The sequence below is a fragment of the Euwallacea fornicatus genome, chromosome 3 (assembly GCF_040115645.1).
Source record: "Euwallacea fornicatus isolate EFF26 chromosome 3, ASM4011564v1, whole genome shotgun sequence".
NCBI lineage: Eukaryota > Metazoa > Arthropoda > Insecta > Coleoptera > Curculionidae > Euwallacea > Euwallacea fornicatus.
Window position 1 is genome coordinate 5,331,535 of NC_089543.1, and position 21,408 is coordinate 5,352,942.

Here is a 21,408-nt window from a genome sequence, read left to right on the forward strand (position 1 = left end):
AATCTTTTCAAATAACTCTCCGTAACGACATTCTTCAAACAAAACAGGTCATTGTTAGCTAAAAAGTCATGAATTCTAATTTAGAGTGACTGGGTTTTTATGATACCGATGATAATCAATAACAAGAAAACTATAATCCTTAAGCTGAAGAAAATGGCGTTGATGGATTTATGACGTGGCGATTTTAATACATATCAACATCGTAAATTAGCTCGCATTTCCCGATCGACTAAGGAAGTCCACGCTGGGTGCTAACCTTTGCTCATTGGGATGGGTTCGCTTTCGGTCAAAATAAAGCTGTGTGTCTATATTGTCTTCTTCGGTTCACCTTTGGTCATCGGCCTCCCCCATTCTTTTGTATACTTTCTTTGTTTGTGGCCATGTTCATCCATGTAGTTTCAGCGTGCCTCTTCGAGTCATCTGATTTGAGGTCTTCCTCTACCTCTTTTATCCTCCCAAAGTCTACAGTTTATAATACCTTTGTCCCATCGATCGTCTTCTTTTCTCACATTGCAACCGACGAATTTCCTTTTTAATTGTGCTCCCTCTTCCATAACGTCCCTTATTTTTGTTCTATTTCTTCCCCACTCGTTCCTCTTTCTGTCTAATAGTTCAACGTATAACATTTCTCTTTCCATTGATCTTTGTGCCTTTGTTATTTTATCCAAGTTTAACTCTGCAAATGTCCATGTTTAGGATCTATGTGTGAGAACCGAAAGTACACATACTTTAGTTTTGAAGTATTGTGGAGATTTTTTTATTTTTTTGGATGTAGCTCAATTCACCAAGTGTTGCCCAAACCAGTGATGTCTTCACCTGTGTTCATTACGGCGTTGGTGCAGTTCATTTTGAGACCTATATTTTTAGCTGGTGTATCCAGTTCTTCCAGCATTTCCATTATTTCTTTTTTTTTATCCATTGTTAAGGCGATATCGTCCGGGCATCCGGGTATAGGTTTTTTTAAGCGTCCTTTACATGTTTTTATGCCTCTTTTTTTCCAGTCTAATTGTTTAAAAACATCCTCCACAGCCCGATTGAAATGTTTAGGTAATGTTGTGTCGGTCTGTATGACAGCTCTTATGTATATCGGTCCTGTTCCCTCATCGATTTTTAATGTTGTTGCTTCGCTACATATGTTGGTTATTAGGTCTGTGTATCTGTAGTCTATTCTACTGTTAATTAGAGCGCTTTTCACTGTCCTGTGTTCAACACTATTAATTTTTTGGAAAAAAAAACTGTTTCAGGCAAGTGCCTCCGAAAAGAATGATTAATTCGAACAAGATTTATCGATTCGAATAAATATTTCCTTGTACACCTTAATGGGCAAAATAGGTAAATTATTAACCGAATAGACAATGAGCAAATTGCATTGACAAAAATTGCTATTGCATCTTGACGCAGCCCGAATTGTTTCCCCCTAAACTTAATTAATGGCCTAGAATTCGATTCAGAAATTATACCGTACATCTAACAATGCATGCAGCAAATAATCCAATTTGACTACTTTAAGGAATGTAATGTCGGTAAAAACATTAAATCATTAATAATCAAAATAATTAGTTGCTGACTACCACGGAGGAAGGGAGTCACCCTGGCATAAAAGTCATTAATATCAAGGTGAGACATAATACATGTAATTACTGTGACACTCGTGTGAGCTGAGCCCATTGCCGAAAAACATTTGACATAGGCACAGACAATGAATTAGCAAGAAAATTAAGATGAGCTAGAGAAACATGAAAATGAATCAGCACCCTTTGCTAAAATTAAGACGAAGGCACAGGAACTCTCTAAGAAGGTTAGAGTTAGGGGAGGGATGAGACTGAGGGTTATTGCACTCCAAAAATCTTTGAATGATCTACAGTGCGACGTCAAAATCAGTGCTGCGATCTTATTTCAATTACAAAATGATATGTCGATGATATAGTCGAGTTCGCAAACAATAGAGCGAGAGGAGGGTTATTAACTTTAGGGAAAGTTGTCAGGCATCATGGCAATGCTCTTGTCACAAAGAACGGAATATCCATTTACGTTGTCTCAGTAAGTGATCGCACCCGATGTACCTTTTGTCGCGAATGCTTATTTAATATTTGCGAAAGCCCATCATCATTATTGGCGGCAACGAACGGAAATGTGTAATACTTATCGACTTGCAAGAGACACGAAGCAGCAGCAAGAAAGTACGTTTCTCTGGATCTGACTTATCCAGATGTACACCTGGACCCGTACCAACTTGCAGCATATAACAATGACCTGCCACGCCAACCAATTCTTCCACCCCGCAACACTGAAAATCATGGTTGTTGGCGATATACTCCTTTTGGGGCTAAAATTTAACGTCCGAGGGCGTGCGGAAACCAGAAGGTCTATCGTTGTCCAGTGAATTTATCAACCCCTTTTCCAGGGTTCTAGACCTAACTTCGAAAATAACGTCAAAAAGAATGAAATGAAAATTAATGAGGAGGCATTGATTATGGTAGCGCACGTGACGGAGCTAATGATGATATTGGTAGTGATGAAAATGATACACCCTAAATAAGCAAATAAGAAACAAATATTATTGAGTGGTACTAAAGACACTTACCGTAGGCACACATGTGTGGCTCGGAGATATGAAGTCTAGTCCTCGCTGTCCTTTGCCACTGAAGCAGGTTTTGATATTTTGCATGAATTTTCTTCGAATGTTTTTGAGAGAGTAAACACAAAGTGCCGAAAAATCAGACGGTTTGTTGGTAATCACTGAGTCACTTTCACTAAAAACCGCGAAAAGTACATCGTCCTGAGCAGTAATCCCCAGGTCTCCTGCCAGATCTGAGCCCGCTTTCCCCACATACGCAGCCTGAACCAAGTTGTACTTCTTGCCCTCGCTATTTGTGCAATCAATTGGAATTTCCGTGTAAGAATAGTAATTTTCGTCATCGTGGCACACGCGCACCAATTTACTAATAAATTGACTAGAAGTTGTGTGTTTCATTTGAGTGGTTAGAAAATAACTAAAGCCTTCCGAAGCAAAACCATAAACGTACGTTATAGGATAACGTTCTCTAGCTAAAGAATTGACGAACATCCTGGTCCCGGTAGTCACCGCGGTTTGCGCAATGGCGAACATTCTGTCTTTATCTAACGATCTGGAGCTCACTGCTGGTACTTCTGAGCGATAAGAACCTAAAGTAAATGTTACTCCCACGTACATTACTTGCGACACTGGAGGATTCGGAGGCCCTGGGGCGATGAAAGCCACAGTCGACGCGGTTGCATTGTTAGGTACCACTGCCTCTCTGATCTCTATAGCTCCATCGGATATATTGTGCAGGTTCCTGACAGTACAGATACCCTGGAACAAGCTCCCACAAGCTATCAGCCTCGTGGTGGTGTAATCAATTACTAAAGCCTTATTAACGTTATCCGTGAGCTTCTTGTTTTTAGCGTTGATGCACTCCAGCACAGAGCAATCATCCGAATCCAGCTTAGGCCCCGTTTCCTCCGACACCACGAGCTCCAAATCAGGAGATAGTTGATATAACCTATTCACAGCTCCGATGTAGACCCTGCCAGTATTTTTATCGACGACAAGGTGGTTGAAGGTGGTTTTATACTCCTTATCGTTGAAGGTTCGAACGATATTCGTCGGTGAGGCGGCAGCGATCACATCAGCGATTGCTGCCACCAGCACGCAATACGTTACCAGCGACGACCGCATCTTGGCGGCGGCACTCGATGCCACACTTTCACGTCATCTGGACCCTGAAAACAAAAAAAAATCATCAATATGTTGATCATTCGGGTGAATTGGAATGTGTAACTGGAAAGTACGAAGATCGTAAATTGGGGAATAATTCCACCGATGAACTTCGAGGTTGAGTGAAGAGATGTGAAAAGTTGCCCTTTTTCGCTAACTTACTGAAACACCTGAATAGGCCCCCTAATAGAGCAGATTTGTCATTAAGTGATAAGTGCCCTGTCACTTAACACCAAATCTGCCTGATGCAGAATTTTAACAGGACAAATTCAATTTAAAGCAGTTTTGAGTGTGACTAATAAACCTGTTTTTGCCTTGTCTCTTAATCTTATTTAACCCGAACTTACGTTAGCAAATTTTAGAGCCTTTTAAGAATTCGAAATCTGCCTCAAGAGAACTTTTACGAAGTAAAATAAGTTTAGGTTAGTTTTGAATTTAGATTTAAAACAAAAAAACGTATTTGTCCTGTCCATTATTCACAGTTAATCCGAACTGATCTAGGAAATTTGAGGAATTTGTGAACAATACAAAGCTTCTTCAGGAAATATTTTAGGTCATTCGACGAATTCGGGATAAACTTGAGTTAATTTGTGTCAATTAATTCGGGTAAGGTAAGTTCAGGTTAATTTTGAGCTTGGATTGAATGAAAACCGCGATTTTGTCCATTGTCCTGACCCTTCATCAGATAATAATTAAAAAACATGGGCTTTTCCATAGTTCGGGTTAGTTAATAAACTCGGTTATGTCATGCCGTCATGTCTAGATAGAGGACCGAGAACGATGCTGTATAAATCGTGAACGATATTGCGTCAATCGAAACCCTGAGTCTCGATTTACAGGATCGGTCTCGGTGTGGGTCTCGACGTCCGTGGACTAACTGAACTACCCCGAGTCGAGTTTAACTTAATTTTGAGTTTGGATGAAGACCCTACTCAAGTGCTGCAATCTCAATTAACCTGAACTGACTTTAAGAGGCATTCGGGAACTTCTAGATTCCTTCAGTGGTTTCTCCGACACTGACGATATATCCCTTAGGGACAATTTGAAGTCGGAAAAGAGTTCTTCCATTTTCGAGAGTTTTTAGTAGGTAAGCGCCTGAGGGAATACCACACTACCGGACTCAGAGAACATTAAGGCGGGCGATTTTCCTAATAAAAAATTTCGTGGTAAAAAAATTCCTTTAGTGGCCTTCAACAAGTCAACAAGTTTAATCTTGCCCAGGGCAGCTGCAACGAGTCCCATGCTAGACACGAAGTGAGAAAAAGACGATGTTAATGTGATACGTATTAACTGATGACTATGAGCATCTAGTGCTGGATAATGCTTCAGAAGATCTTTTGGTTATCGAAATAATGATGTAAGGCTTAGGCCGGTTTCTACGCGGTAAACCTTATCTAAATCCTAAATAGATGAAAGTGGATGTCTTACGAAAAATAAAAGCAGTAAATAGGCACTTTCGTGTCCATAAAACTTGCTTAAGTATCTTATTATGGAAAATTCTATGCTGTATGAAATTCACGTACCAATATGACAAATGCGGTTAAAAGTTAACGGACCTTGCTAGCTGAAGAGGGTGTGGTGCACTTAACATCAAACTAGAAGCATCTGTTCGAATGCTTCGCTGCTTGCGCCTAATTCTGGTTTATGGTTGGTAGAAGGGAATATTATTAATAACATTCTAATTTCACTCTTAACATAAGGTGACTAAAACTGCCTCTGTAAACAAATATTTCTCCAAAACTGATGATTCATGCATTTTGTTGTGTCTGCTGGTCTGACTCTTAAGCTAAGGCGGCACTCGATGGAAGCATTAGTAGATCTGGATGACGTTCAAATGCCATTAAGATAAAAATTAAGAATGTTGCTTCGGTTACTTAACTGCTGATAATTTGCGCTCACAAAGAATGGTTTAGCTGCCAGTTAATTGTGACTGAACAGTGTGAATGAGTACTTTTACCGAAAAGACGTTCGAATTCCCCCTCATTCAGTTTTTTAGATTCAAAGCCTGAAGTTGTCTCCATGCATTATGCTAATCGCATGAAGCTGATTAAAACATCCTAGTTTTCTTTTCGGTTGGCTTTAATCATTATTTCCCAATGAGAATAATTATTAAAAGGCTCAGCATGGATTTCAGGCAGTTAATTCCATTTTAAGGATTTGGTAATTTTTTTATTAGTTAAACGGTCGTGTTATCCACTTGAGTCAGCAATTGAGTTTTATTATAAAATTTATTAGAGATATAAAAGGAATTAACCAGCATATAAGAGCTCAGAGCGAGAGAATATTTCACTCGCTTTTCGGATTTTATTAGTTACCGGCCAAGCAACCACGTGAAGTGAGCATTTTTCCCTATAAAGCATTTCTTTAGCTGCCCCTCCCAGCTCTACGAATTTATTCCCGAAAGCTAAATAGTGCCTCATTTCCGCGTGACCGGTCGCTTTTCCTCTGTAGTCGCTTATTTACTTACTCAATAGATAATTTACACAGCCGAGACCAGAATGTGGAAACTCAAAGAAGCTGAAAAATACTTTCAAAAAGCTGTGATCAAATGGAGGACATCAACCCCTAATTTGTTTTCAGGTTTGAGAAAAAAAGGATCTCTCGCCAGGAACTTGTAAGCTTAACACGGAGAATAAATTGTACCTAAAAAATGTGTTATCCAAGCTAGAAATAAGGTGCAACTGTGTTTGCCACAGACTACACTATAATTTAATGCGATTATAATGGAAGGTAATACCCCAACCTTGGCGAAACTTTTAATTCGTACTTGTTAAGGTTGTGGATATAATGACTCAAATATTACCAGCAGAAAATCTTTTGAGTACTTTAGTGATAATCATAAATTTGCCTACCGCTAACTCGGTGAACAAGTTTCGTATGTTTCTCGAAATGCTGCGGTTTGACATGTTGTATCATGCACGCCCTTAAAGTCCTCGGAGAGTTTTCACGCAATTATCGGAAATTGGTTCGCCAAAAAAATTGTCCAGTAAAGACTTTTTCTCTCTTATAAACCAAACAGTAAAACAGGTTGATGGGCGGTTATTATCCTGAGGTTTTTGTAACAAAGAATTTCATGGTTCAAAGAGTGTGATGCCATTAATATTATGGGCTTTCGCTGGTCAAGTAACCAATTAGACCAAAAAACTAGACCTCTCAAGTCTTACAGAAACAATTATTAGTAATAGCAGGTTTATCCTCCACAAGACCTCAAATTAAATTGTGGGAGATTTATTATTATACTGGCCATGCTATTCGGACAATTATTGTTATTATTGTTATTCGGGTCAGAAGCTCTAGATAACGCCTAGTGTTGTGGGTGATATCACCTTCATTATCCTTTCGCGATAATAACTTCCGAGCTTCTTCTTCGCGACGGCCACTGTGTTATAATAACCAACATGATTTTAATTTCATCTTATATTTAGACATCAAGGTTAGCTACAATGAGTAATCCTGACCGTTATATGCAAAATACTGCTTTTGTCATTTAATTAACAGCAGTACGTGCATGTCGCAGAAAATTAAGTTTTTTTGAACGAATCCAATTTTATTATTTCTAAAGCTGTATAATAAGTACTGACAGTATTCTCACGCTATTATAGAAGAAACTTTAGATGTTAGGAGGGTAAACTTTAGGTACACAGTCAAACTCGGTTATAACAAACGCGAGGAGACCAGAGATTTTCTTCATTATAGCCTGGCGTTCGTTATATCCGATTCTATTTAATGTGTCCATAGATACACTATGTTCGCCTTGGCCGACGGTAACTGCGTCCACTTGAAGGGCGGTTGATTAAGGGTGTGACCTAAACCTGGACATGTGCACATTAATTTTATACAAGGCCAAACGGGCATCGACGTGTATGTAGATTACTCAAGTTTTGACATCCGATACTAACAAACTGCCGTTAATGCCGTCTAAAATCGTGCAAAATCGACTACGATTCAATACGCGGGGATTCCCCGGTGTCCAGTTCATCCTGTTAAAAAAGTACCCTAAAACTAATGTAATAAATTCTTCAGGATGGTCTTTTTAATAGATATTAGCTCGTTATGTCGGATCCGAGCTGCACATTCTTAGTCGAAAAGCATTATATCCAAACAAAAATAAGAGGTAATTAAATAGACACTTTGTACATTCCTGACATTTAGTTCGTTAAAGACAACCGGTTGTCGTAACCGAGTTTGAGCTGAGTCTGAGCATAATCTTATTGCATAAGCTGAAAGCATTGTCTTAAGGCGAGAGGACGATCCTCCAAAACTGAAGGTACCCTACTTTGCAAAAGGCTTTTTACTTATTCTTTTACAGTTCCCCAATCAGTTTCGCCGGAAGTTCAACTTATGCCAGACATTTAACTGAAGATTCATGTTCAAGGTAATGTTCTCTCATTAAATAAGGATTTTCTGTGCTTCAGGAATAGCATTTTTCACACCTTCTTCGCAACACTAATCGAAACTGTAACAACAGGCTCAGTTACCACTATTTCACGAGTCTTGTAACCTCTTCCACAGCACACAATGGGGCGATCATCCACTTCTTTAAAGTAATTTAGTTTGTTTCTTAAGGTTCATTTACACTGCTTATTATGACGTTAAGAAATATTATTTCCAACAAAATTCAAAGCAAAAAGTAAACATCTGAGTTGCACTTCACACATTTAAGTTATAAATAACGTAATATTAACGATGTTTTAACTAAATTCAAATTGACACAAATATTTTGAGGTTATGATGGGACGAACGAAAGATGCATCTGGGAGAAAGACCGCAATATAATCATTCTGTCTTTCTTTCTGTGTTCCATATATTCCATCCTTATCAGACATTCGTGTGGACGTTTTGAATCTCTGTCTTTCTTGCGGGGACACGTTGACCCTCCTCCTTCGGGACTATCTCTTTATTAAATAGATTATCCCCTTTAATAGGCGCTAAATACTTCGCAGTGGAATGTCTGGAATGTTGACGTGACATAATATTTGGAGGCGCCATATGTTTTCCGCGTATCTGTATTCACCTCGAACTGACCTTCGCGGTGGATTGTGGAAGGAGAGCGGGTATTTCAATATTAAGGAACCCTTTCGGTCTAACCTGGCTTTTAGCCTAATTTTGTTTAACGGTTTAACTTAAAATAAATCTAAACAAAAAAAATATATGAAAGCTGCCGAAAGCTTCCTACCAATATTCAGGACTCTACTCTTTGTCTCACAGGCCAATAAACCCTTGACTATTCTCGGCGTATGGTGAATAATGATTTTATGAAATTTGATTAAATGTTACGAATTGCTTCAGATAGTCGGTAATTGAACAGGATGGATATTTTTTTCGTTGCTTCCTTTACGTTCTTAATTTGCATCGAAAGATAGTTATGCAAATTCTAAGAAAAAGAGTGCAAGATACGAAAATATAATATGTATTGACTCTCTGTAGCCTGCCAGGCATAATCTTATTTGTTCGTCGTTTGATGGTAATCATTGCAAGAATAACTTTGCAAAAGCGTTACTATTATATTTGATGAAAAAAAAAAAACGCTTTCGTATAATACTTGTGTTACGGTAAAATTCAACGTTGCAGAAAGGAGGCAGCAATTTGTTTCTAATGGGACTGGCAATTATTTTTACAGTCTAGTAATTGCCGTATACTTTACCGTCGAAAATGGCATCAGCCCCTGTTAAGAGCACAGTAACGTCAGTTGGCATTTCGCTCTTCGGTCACTGATCAATCACATTACAAATTTTTATAGGTCGATGTATTAGTTTTTTCCTACTTTCTAAAGTTCATCCCTGCGAAAAAGAAACTTTTTCCCTTTGTACTCCCATATTAATAAGGAAAAAGTTTGTTTCGTCGTGTCCTTTGTACACGAAGTGCAACTTTTCGTTCATTCTCCCTTGTCAAAATTAATAGTTTTAAGTTTTTCCTCTGTTGCATTCTTCAGTTAGTTATATGCACCTCATCGAAGGAAATTTTTGTTTCGCTTGTTTTCGACTTTATGTCCTCCCAGTATGTTTTCAATGCCACAAAACACTTATTACGAAAATATACTTCTACGTGTACTGTATACAGGATGTATAGATCCTACACAGATTTAAAAAAAAATTGTTAATATTTAACATCCTGTATTTCACAGACGACCCATTTAACGCCACACGTTCACCTAATATTTTCGTCTCAGAATAATCTCGAAAATCAGTACTCAAATATGGGAACACCCTGTGTATTATAATTCTCGATTTGTGCCAACTTTCCGCCATTTGACTCTCTGCCCGATTCCTTGCCTGAACCTACTTTTTCTGTCCCTCATAGGCAGCTATTGCGGTTCATTTGCTCTCAGTTTTATTCTTTCTATTCGCTTTCAACATATTTTTCTGCCCACCTTTGCTGCAGCCGGGTCTTAATCACTATATTTAAATACACGTTAATTACCGGTTCTTTTATTTTTCTAGTGACCAAGACATTGAATTGACCTTGTATTACACTTTCTGACTCATATTGTCGGCTCCGGGACACATAAAAATGAAACGCTCAATCAACTGCATTCGAGATAATGTTTTATTGTATACTTATAAGAGAACAACATATGTACGCTTATCTTTGTGGTGCAGTTATAGCCATTTCCTTTACCTCTATTAAGCCCCGTAGTTCATTTTTCTATATCCCATATCGGATTCGTATTTGTTATCATAATACCAGCAAATCGAACTCATCAGCGAATATTTAAGGAAGATCACTTCGTATTTATTCAGTAACTTAAGATCCAACGTAAAAGCAGAGAAAATCCTCAGGTGCAAGGCAGCTGCCATTGAATCCGATCCGAGGGCCGCAATACGGAATCTCGAAAACCGTAAGAGAATGAAACAGGGCCGGTTAATATAGTTCTTTTTTTTCATTCCGCAACGTTTTTTGCTCTAATTAATGAGAATCTTACAATTTCGGTCGTTTTTTTTTTTTTTAGTGAGGATTTAAATGGCACTGAAAAACAATTTCTTACACAACGACTCTTGCAAAAAAGGTGTAGGTAATCATGAGTTTTAAACACAAAACACAAGACAAAAAAAATTAAATTAGAGTTCTTGAAACCCGAATCGAACAAGCAAACAATTGAAGAAATAACTGTGGCGTGTAATTGTCAATTCTGAAGAAAATAAGCCGGTGTTAATCACCTTCATAAGGTCGTTCTTCGCCAATTCTGAAGTCGAGGAACCGTTCCTAACAGCCTTGATATTCGTTCTTAAGGTGCTGAGGGTGTTGCTGTCACACCTGGTGGTCTACCACATCATATTTTCGAGATGGGTACCCTTATTTACATTTTGGAACGTGGCTTGCTTAACACGGAAGTCGCGACGTTTAACTATGTTTATATAGTTGAAATTAAATCTGTATACACCAACCTTAAATATTATTCGTACATTAATGTTATAATATTTTGTTATTTACATTTTAAATTATTGATTTGAAGTTCCTAGTGCGGCTTTATAAATATGTTGAAACATCAGGCAGATTTCCAACAAGTATAGAATATTTAAAGCCACCCCAAATGCATTTCCAGCTGGTCCTCCCTTAATGCCGGTATGGTATTTGCGGCATGTTGCGGTCCAGAAAATTCATTCTAGAATGAAGTTAGCCCTCTATATAGGCGGGCCAATTCCACTAGCCTATAATGAGGCCTTTTCCTTCCCGCTGATGGCTGCTTGCCATTACGGTACTCAGGCGAAACACGCTGTTTTCTACTAAATTGTTTTTCTTATTGCGATCCGTGCGTAAAGAGGTCCACTAAATCGAACAGCTCCCTTGTTTATCCCTTGATGGGTTTGTCATTCCCTTTTCAATTGCATTTTAATTTGGCCTGGACACTTGTCCCTGCCTATTTCGTTTCATTACCTCGTTATTGGAAAGTCGAAGGTATCAACGTTGATTTAAAATTTGAAAAAAATGTTAACACCTGAAAAAATACGAGAAAAGAAAAACGAATTTCATAAATGTCGATGTTCAGTGGTGCGTGTCCTTCCCAACACCTTGCAGATGGCAATTTTCCTTCAACAGTCTGATGAGTGAAAACCGTTCCCAGTCCGATCCGGGATTTGTACTCAACGAATGGTTATTTTTTCCTTTGACTACTTCATGATCTTAATGATTCAGTGTAATTAATTTGGAAGCATCTACTGCCGTTTATGGCGGAAGAAATGCCCTTAATTCGTGCGATTTACCAGTTGTGGAAATATTCGCTTGTTATGTCGAAAAGTTAATGGTTTTAATTAGGAAAAACTGTTGGTGTATAATGAACGTGGGCAATCGCATGCGACAATAATTATCAACGCTGTACGATTGCAAATTAAGCGCTTTAAACTTACTACCTGTGTATGCGGTGATTAAAAAATTAATCAAATTTTTTTAGACTTTCTTATAAATTCCTCACTTTGAATTGGTACATGTGATATAAAACAGCAAGCCAAATAGGGAAATTTCGTTATTACCAAAAACGATCAAGAAGGCAGATTGTATGCTTTATAGCAATCCAACACGCACCTTGGAAACACCTTAATAATTTAATGAAAGTATCCCTAAAAATAGCAACGATAATAATTGTGGGTCTAGAATGATGAGGGCAATTAAAGACTGTCTGGGGTTTGCATTCTGATTAAGTAAAATTACTCAATTGTAAGGAAGGAGAACATACTGAAAATCTGCGTCAGGTCCCCAAGCCAATCCTCATATGGTAGAGAAACATTAAAATTTTATACTGATGTGCCACAGGTATACATAAGTGCCTCCAAAAGAGACTTCTCAAGTAGCGTTTCTACGAAAACTTTGTTTAAATGTCTCAAAACAGGTAGTGCAAGTTAATGTAAGAAGATATTCAAATTGTTTTAGCCTCCGGACATTTTACTACTGGATATATATTTTTACCAGACTATGATAAATATGACATTAAAAGGCACGGTTCGACAAGATACTCTCTGTGTCTTCTTTAATAAAATATGCTTCATGAACTGGCTTTGTAAACATCTTTGGTCTGATGACAATCGATAGCCTTTATATATTTCCATACTTTGCTAGATAAGCATAAATTATTAACTATAGATTGGGCCCAAAAAGCTTCCCCGAACAGTTGGGGGAAGCTGGCAGAAGTGAGATTTCAAACGAGTAAAATACTGATTAACGTACAGAGAGTTTTCTATAAAGTCGACCCCCATCTACCGCATCCATGTTGAATTTGCAAGGATTTGCGATGCTTTCTTTTGCTCGTCCTGCGTGTTCTTCTCTTGACGGAGTCTCTAATTTCTAAGAATATTTCATATAGCATTCTCTATTAGCAAAAGGTTAACTGTAAATCAATGATTGAAAAAATTCGGTATCAAATTAGAGGACGTGGAATGCGCTGTCAAAATGTTTACACAAATATTGGGACACCCTGTACATTTAGATTACTCATAAAAATACAAGACATAATATGAAAGTGTAAAGCGTTTCGCTCTAACTGAAACCTTTTTCATGTTACGTCCCCGAAAGTGCATGCTAGGGCATGATTTATTAAACGCAATTATCTCGAAAACCGTTAAAAATTGCAATAGGGAATGTCACATGAAATATCTTTTCAATTTCGAGACGAACTCAAAAATGAGAAAAAATACATGGTGTACCATCTATCCACAGAAACGCAGCTGCGCTAGAAAAGAATGAAGTAAAGAAAATTTTGAGTGCCCGAAGAACTTGAAAATTGAAAATCGGCGGAGGTGTAAGAAGGTTGATTGGGCGAACGCGATCTGGGGATAAAAGCTGAGACAGAAACGTAGTAACTTATGACCTCCGTTGTTGAGCGATATTTCTAACATTTAGCTATATATTTAACAACACTTTGCCGTTTTCACGTCCTAGTGGGGCTCGTTAACAACCCAGTGAACAAACACGTACAAACACGTAGGTATGTAAGTGCTTACTATACATTTAACAATATTTCCAAGTTGACCGATCTAGTGTATACCCGGCTATAAACCGGTATAATTTTTTTGTTCTCAGACTAGCCGTGAATGAGTACGAGTGCTAATGCTCCTTCTTTTTGTAAGTACGCAAGACTAGTTTTTTCGAGTAATAATAGAAAATGACTTCATTACTGACGACCAAGAACGGAAACGCTATTTAAATTATTATTTTAAGTAATAGTCTTTACGATTAACGTAAAACAGTTCAAACCAACGCTAATGAATTTCGTTTTTTTGTTTTTGGAGCTTCAGTCTTGCCAAAATTTACGAACCTTAAAACATAGCAGTAAAGCGATAAAACTCTAACCAAAAGCCATAAAATTTTAGGGATGTCGAATAGGGTATGCTTCGGATAGAAATTACCCCTAATTCATAGAACTGTCTCCGGTATATCATCTGGTCAGCAATTTTATTATTTCCCTGAGCTGGTGTTGTCGACCATAAACGTCGGTTTGCTTCTCGGATTTAATAATATTTAGTAAAGGTTCCCAAAAATAAGGACCTAACTGTTTCATATGGTTACTTGGTCCATTAATTCTTTCGCCTCGCTCTTCAGAAAACTGCTATTTTCTACGGAGGGAATAAAATTCTTGGATAAAAAGGTTTAGTAGGTACTCGGGAGTATTTTAAAAAAGGAAGTTTTATGGCTCATGACCTGCTTTTTGTATTTCTGCCTAGTGATCTCAACGTGGCTGTATTTTTAAGCTCTCTCTCTGCACTGCTGAACCTGGCAATACAACTAAAGCGAAACAGTGTATCCCTAATGATGCGAAAAAATATAAATCTAATAAAGCCCATTAGTGTCATTAGGTCTGTAAAAAAACATACCTGCTGGTATATACGAGTAAAATAAATAATGCTATCAGGCGGGGTTGATATATGGACACTGGGGTATAAAATTGTTTCTTTCCACGAAATTAGTGTGGTTTTTAGAATTCTCTGTCATTCTTCTAAAGCTATTTAAATGTTTTATTAAGTAAGCGCAATATTTTTAAATTCTAGCAAGGCACGCAAGAAACTTTTTGCTTCTTTTGTATCTCTCAAGTCTCAAGAACGGTGGCTGATGAAGATATAAATTCGTCAAAAGTGTTTCTTCTTAGTGGTAAAATCACGATGAAGCATCGCACCTTACCGGACACCACAGAATTTTGCACATCGCCTTTTATTATAGTTCATTTGTATAGTTTCTTAAGAACAAAGAGGCAGTAAAAATTCCTGATTCAGATAATGATGGTGCCTCGCCAAATGCATTAATGTGATTATAATTATTAGATATGTTCTGATCATGTTAAATTTGGTCTGGTCCCACAAGCGGCGCCATATATTCTGATCATCTACCCTCAACGTACATTGGATCCTTCCACCGGACCGAATATGTGGGGTAATGGTGATTAAACGCAGCGTGCACTGTTGCCGTGTGAAGGGAGTGGGAGGTCGAGAGGACTAATCACAGAGCAAGCTTCTCGCCGCTGTGAGGGGTGAGGTGAACCTCAAGGTGTCCGGCGAGGGTTGATGCTTCAATATGGTTTTATCCTGAAGCGTTCTGTCACTTTCGGTAACGCGTTCCGCCCTTAACAAGGTAGTATTGAAAGTTCAGGGAAGCAAATTATGTCGAAAATGCTCATTTTCAAAACACCAAGATGCTAAAATTTGACTTTGGAAAACTTTTTTATTCTTTTTGTCTGCCGCCGTTCATGAAATAAATCACACTCACGTTTACTCAAATAGTAATATTTCTGCAGAGAGAGTATGTGGATGAAGTCTGGCGTTCCTCAATACTTTGACGTGGTTGTTGCTTCTGACACCCCGAAGGAGCAGTTCGATACAGCTTTTTCGGCGTGACCCTCCTGTATCAGGTCTTCCCAATATTTTTAGTTCAATATTTATGCCCCTGCATGTTATTATGACACATAAATGAAAAGAATGGTTTCAAATTAAGTTTAAATGTTGTCTCGTGTGCGTGTGCCTGGGATAAAGCGATATTCTCATGCAACTTTCCGACCTACTTACTAGCACATTCAGAAATTGAAGACAGCCGTTCTTTTCAATTTCTATTGTAAATTTTATGGTTACAGAGTTTCTACATATTTATTTAAAAATCCTGCAAAATCATATTATAAGAAACTTCGAAGCAGCAGGGCAATAATGGGCCCATCACTCCACGATTTCTATTTGTACCCCCTCCCCCCCTCACTCTTTCTCTTTCTGGTCCCTGGAGTGTCGTTGCATGCACTGTCCTTATTATGTCAAGAATTGAAGCCGATCTTAGAGCAACTTCAAAACTCCGTACTTTCCTGAGTAGATTTTCTTCTAAAAAACTTAGACTTTTGATGAAATGTTCACTATTATTCTATAGCCCTGCCGTTGGTTGGTGTCTTCCTTTCGTTGAATTTTTATAACTTTTCATTATGCTCTTCTATTAATTTTAAGAAGATCGCTCCATTACGCTCTTCTAATTTATGGTCTTCCGTTTCTTCAAATTTTCATCAGATGTCACGCAGCAGCCGTAATATCCTCCACGTATTTTGTAGTTAACCTCGGACTGAAAGAATGCAAGTTTGGCATTGTCTGGAATACGGTATGGCGTGCCGAATTACCAGGGATTGTCGCCATTATGTGAAAACCAAGTTAAAACAACTGTGAAAACAACAACACTTCTCATCAAAGATAAATGTACCGGCTCTACGCATGAATCGTACAGCGCGACTTGTAATAGTCATCTGGCCCTATGCAGCGAAACTTGTACTAGGCCGTTATCAATATGTCCGGGCGGCCGGTAAATCGCCGTGATGCGATTGGCCAGTACGGCTCAGTATAATATATGCATTTTAAGTGTAGTCATGAAAATATTAATTCAATGTTGGTTACTTGTAATGATATCGCTTTTGAGACTGTGATTAATTATTACAGACTAATCGCATATCACGCTAAAACGTGCCAGATGTAATTCAGTATGTGACTATGACTGATTTAAGTTAATTTAATTGTTTTTTTATAATTAATGAATTGTGCTCGCAACGTCACCAATCCCCAGCTCCGTACTTTTACCGGTAACGTCTCAAATCACTGAAATCACTGGACGTTTCATCGTAGTAATTATTACGTAAGTCTTTCCAATCTAGATCGAGAACACTAGCGGACATTTGAGCCGTTGCTTGCCACATCGAAGCACGCCAATGATATGGAGTCCAATAGACACTCTAAAGCTGCAAACTCAAAAATATGGAAATCGAGCGGAACAATAAATCTGGATAATTAAAGTAGGCTAAAACTTGCAGAGTCTGAAAGGCTCCATATCATCCGTTAAGGCTTAAGCCTTGCTCTCTGGTAGTCTCTAAATTTCGCGTTAATATCAGGTTCATACCGGTTTTGAAAGGCTTGTTTGATAGTTGTAGACAACGACGCATTATTAGTGGAAAATTCACAAATTACATATTTTTGCTGTTTTCCAGACATACAGGATACGCCACAGCTATTGCCAGGGACATATGTCCTCTAATCGACCAACACAATGGCACATTACTGTATAATCGATCTTTTGCCAGACCGGTTTACCGCGCCTGCGTCAATCATTTATTTGTTTTGGTTAACGCACGTGTGTGTTAAGAATCCGTAACACCGCCGTGAAAACATTTGTTTTCAAGACTGCTACCTCCGTTCGTTTTGTTCACTTTCGCAGGAGGTTGCGAGAAAAGTATAAAGTTTTGGTCCAAAAAGCGGAAATGTTCACCTTGGACAGTTGCAAAACGACACGTTACTAAATGAAATGCGAATTAAAGGTACCACGCCTAAGTTCAACGAAGTGTGCTTTCATTTCACATGTTAATGAGAATTTTAAATAGTAATTTCAAAAATAAAGAGTGGAATTAAATTGAAGGGCAAATGTACCAATTATTCACTGTTTCAATACGATAAGGTTTTTAGAGTATTTTGGAGAATTAAAATATGGGAGAATCAATATTATTGCACTCTAGTTAAATCTGCTTAAGTGGATATTGGTGCGGAAATGAATAGACCATAAATAATTGAATTCCGAAACGAAATGAAATTTTTGTTTTAATAAGTCGAGTCATCGCAAGCGGGATAGATTACAAAATATTACATTAAGCAAACAAAGGGAATTTTGCGCTGTAAACGATGCTAAATTCAATAGCATCAATAAGGCACCGAACCACCTTATCAGTGTTTATTTTAGACTGAAAAGGATTTGCTTTTTACACGGATCCGCCGTAATAAATACACTGTCACTTTTTATGAATGACTTCCTGAAAGGTTACCGTGAACTTCATACGGGAATCCATGTTTTAGAAATAAATTGCCGATCAAAATAACACTCAAGAAGTCAAAAAATGGAATGCCATGGAGCAGGAGTGACAAATTGAGATTACTGGTTTCCAGGGTTACAGAAATTTTAAAAAAGATTGGATAGGTACAGATTTCTGTGAGTATTGGAGCCCCGAAATTGAGGGGTTTGAACGCTTCAACTTTCACTTTTCATCGCGCACGGAATCATCTGGTCATATAGAAATCAAACACTAATCGTGCGTTAGATAAATTGGGTAAAATCACATTTCTATTTCGCCTTGAGGCTCCGGTGGTTAAAGACGCCCCAGTGAGTCCCAAGCCAAGAGTCACACCACTGCACGTGGCCAAAAATACCCTCAAGGCTTTTCCGTTATCTCATTTTCCGTATTTAGTGAACATCATAATTGAAGATCTTTCTTGCTCCCTTCTAAGAGACGACTGTTAATAAAATTTGAATAATTTTAATAAAAGTATACACAAACTCATATACAAGGTGTTTCATAAACATACCAACGAACTTTCAGGGTAGAGTAGAACTCGCAAAAAGGAATATTTAGACCGAACAAAGTCAGGTCCGAAATCGCTTTGTGTCTAAGATGCAGAGTTTCATACAGATTTATTTTTTGAAATATTAAAAAATGTTTCAAAAACGGTTTGAAATGAGGTCATCAAATTAGCGACACGTTATGGCGGGATAAATGTGCATGTCCCGGAGTAGAAGAAATATTTCCACCTACAACAGTGGCCCCGCGCAGTCATCCAACGTTTCTACATGTGTAAATAGCTCAGAATTTAACGGAACCATACTTCTGCAACGAGACATGTTTCACACATGTTTGTCTTCATGTCCTCTCCCTATACTAAAAGAAAACTAAATTAATTTTTCCTAAAGAATAAAAAAAAATCGCACTTGGAAGCGTATATAGGTTTTTTGGTAGGCAGGGGAATGAGAAATTATTTTTAATCTTGAAACCGGCTACTTGAGCAACAAAACGCTAGGAGGCCATTTTTATTAAGAATTGATGGATTATTAAAAAATATACTCATATTAAGAAAAGTCAGTGGCGTGCCATTTTTTTCGTTAAAAACACCCCATTGAATGGCCACACGGACACCATTCGTGTAGGCGGAAATATTCTGTCTAATCCATAACATGCACATTAACCCCGCCATAGCGTGTCCCTAATTTCATGTCCTCATCCCAAACCGTTTTTGAAATAATAAAAAGAAATAGAAATGAATTCAGCATTCTGTGTCTTGAAAACGAAGCGGTTTCGGACATAACATTATTCGATATTAATATTTATTTTTACGAGCTCTACATGTCCTGAAAGTTTGTCGGTATGTTCATCAGATACCTTGTATATGTCAGGAACGCAAATTCACGGGATTTATCGTAACTTCCTGCGAAGTAGACAATTTGGAGGACGTTCAGAAGCGGCACCAAACATTATGTTCAAAAGGGACGATTTTAAAAAATATGAAGCACATTGGAGACACTGCTCACCTAATTGTGATTTAGTCGTCTGTCCAGCATACAATCAATTCTTGTAGTCGTTTAAAGCATGGTGAAATTAAGAAACAAATTAATTTAAGGGAAATAGGAGCGTAATAAATTTTAAGACCGAAATAACAAACCGCCTTTATCAGGAGCGACGATTATTCAAGTTCAACTACTGAATAAGGAAGTTATCACACACATTAGAAAATGCTGGCTGGATGCCAAATCCAGGAATCCGGCGTCGGTTAGCGCTTAAATACAGTATGTTCCAGAAAAAGTTTGTCAAAACAAAGTTTTGAATTATGAACCTCCATTAAACATAGTTTGTCGCGATGAGCTGACGTATTTTTTGAAAGTTATTTCCCAAAACTGCACCTAAATTGGTTTATATTTGGACGAGCAATATCTCACAGCACAGCCACGGAACTCGAACCACTACCTTATTAACCTAATCATCAATTCGCCATATGGCTCGACGGGCCCGGGTCAAACTCATCATTTAACAGCGAGTAACTTCCTTGACCATATTATTAGGAAGATGCGGAATCTATTAATGGAAATTGTAATTTCAACTCGGAAAGTACTGTTAGAATATTACAGAGGTGTAAGGCAACTTCGAGCATTCCTTTATATTCGTGTTTCATGCAATATTTCGTATAGATGGGCAATAAAAGCCAAGCGCACTGTTACAATATTGCAGCTTTTGCTTCGGAAATAAAAACCTGGCAAACTGATTACAACACGTGACAAAAATAGTTGCAACCTTGTTTTAGCATTACTGTACATTGCAACAGAAATACATTACATGTTGCATGAATTTAAGAGATTTGTTCGGACGTAAAGGCACAACGCAGCAAAGTTTGGAAAAGTGCTCTTCTAGACCTTTATCTCTCGCTTTCAATTTCGAATAGAGAATGAAAACCGTAATAAAACAGCGTGGAAACGCAACATTTTAAGTCAACAATGTGTGCAGTAAGGTTGCGAAACTACCTACTCGAAATTGGGGCAATACACAGGCTCATCGATGGGCTTTTAGTAGAAAAGAACCAGATGTAAGAAACATGCAATTTATGGAGTTTAAGAATGTTTCACGTCTGATTTAGAGAGCTTTGTGTCCTAGATAAAGACCTATATTAGCCTTTTTGCCGCGAAATTACGTTCAACGCAACATGACTTCGCTTCTAATAAATTACTAAAACTGCTTTGTTAAAAAAATTTGATCTGCATGACACAGCAGCGATTACAGAAGGTTGCTGTAAACGTGTGTTAACGTCAAAAACATCATTTGCATATAAATTTTTTTTTAAACAAACGAAGCGTCGGTTCCGCGCAGCGAGCTGGCAACAACGCGGCATGCGAGATGATTCTAGAACGCCGCAGAATCTCGAATGTTCGGTTCAGCTGGGCAGATTTCGCGAGACCTGTCGAAAATCGCGTTCCTTGATAGATTTCGAAATATTTCATCTTCAGTATTCCACATAGTTATATTGTAAAAGGGTCTTCGGAGAAACCATCAGATCGACTAGCTGGGCGGCAAACACTTCGCATTCCAATAGCGAAACGTTTCATTCCATACATTCAAACGCAGATTTTTTCTCAAAAAAAAAAAAAAATGCATATCCCAATTTCGGAAATTCCAAAATTCAATTCACGACCGAAACAGAGTTAGAACTCACTGTTATCTCAATAAAGGTTCAAAGCACCATGCGAGTCAAAGGAAGGGGACGCCTCGATCTGAACTAGCGAAGAGAATTTGCGAATTGTTGGAAACTGGAAAAAAGAAGTGGGAGCGGTATTGAATTGAATTGCCGGAAAAAGAGAGCTGGAAACTGAATCTCTTAAAAAGGGCGTTTGGTTGGAATAACTACGGCTAAACAAGGGTTCAAGGG

The 21,408-nt window shown here is 38.1% G+C and overlaps 1 protein-coding gene across 1 annotated transcript in view; it reads right to left on the minus strand.

Moving 5' to 3' along the window:
* The window catches only part of PlexA (plexin A), a 142,567-nt gene that overhangs the window by 99,612 nt on the left and 21,547 nt on the right, over positions 1–21,408 (minus strand). Inside the window, exon 2 of the mRNA XM_066302837.1 lies at positions 2,585–3,744. Coding sequence (XP_066158934.1) covers positions 2,585–3,700 — 1,116 coding nt within the window. The 5' untranslated portion in view covers positions 3,701–3,744. The remainder of the gene's footprint in view (positions 1–2,584; positions 3,745–21,408) is intronic.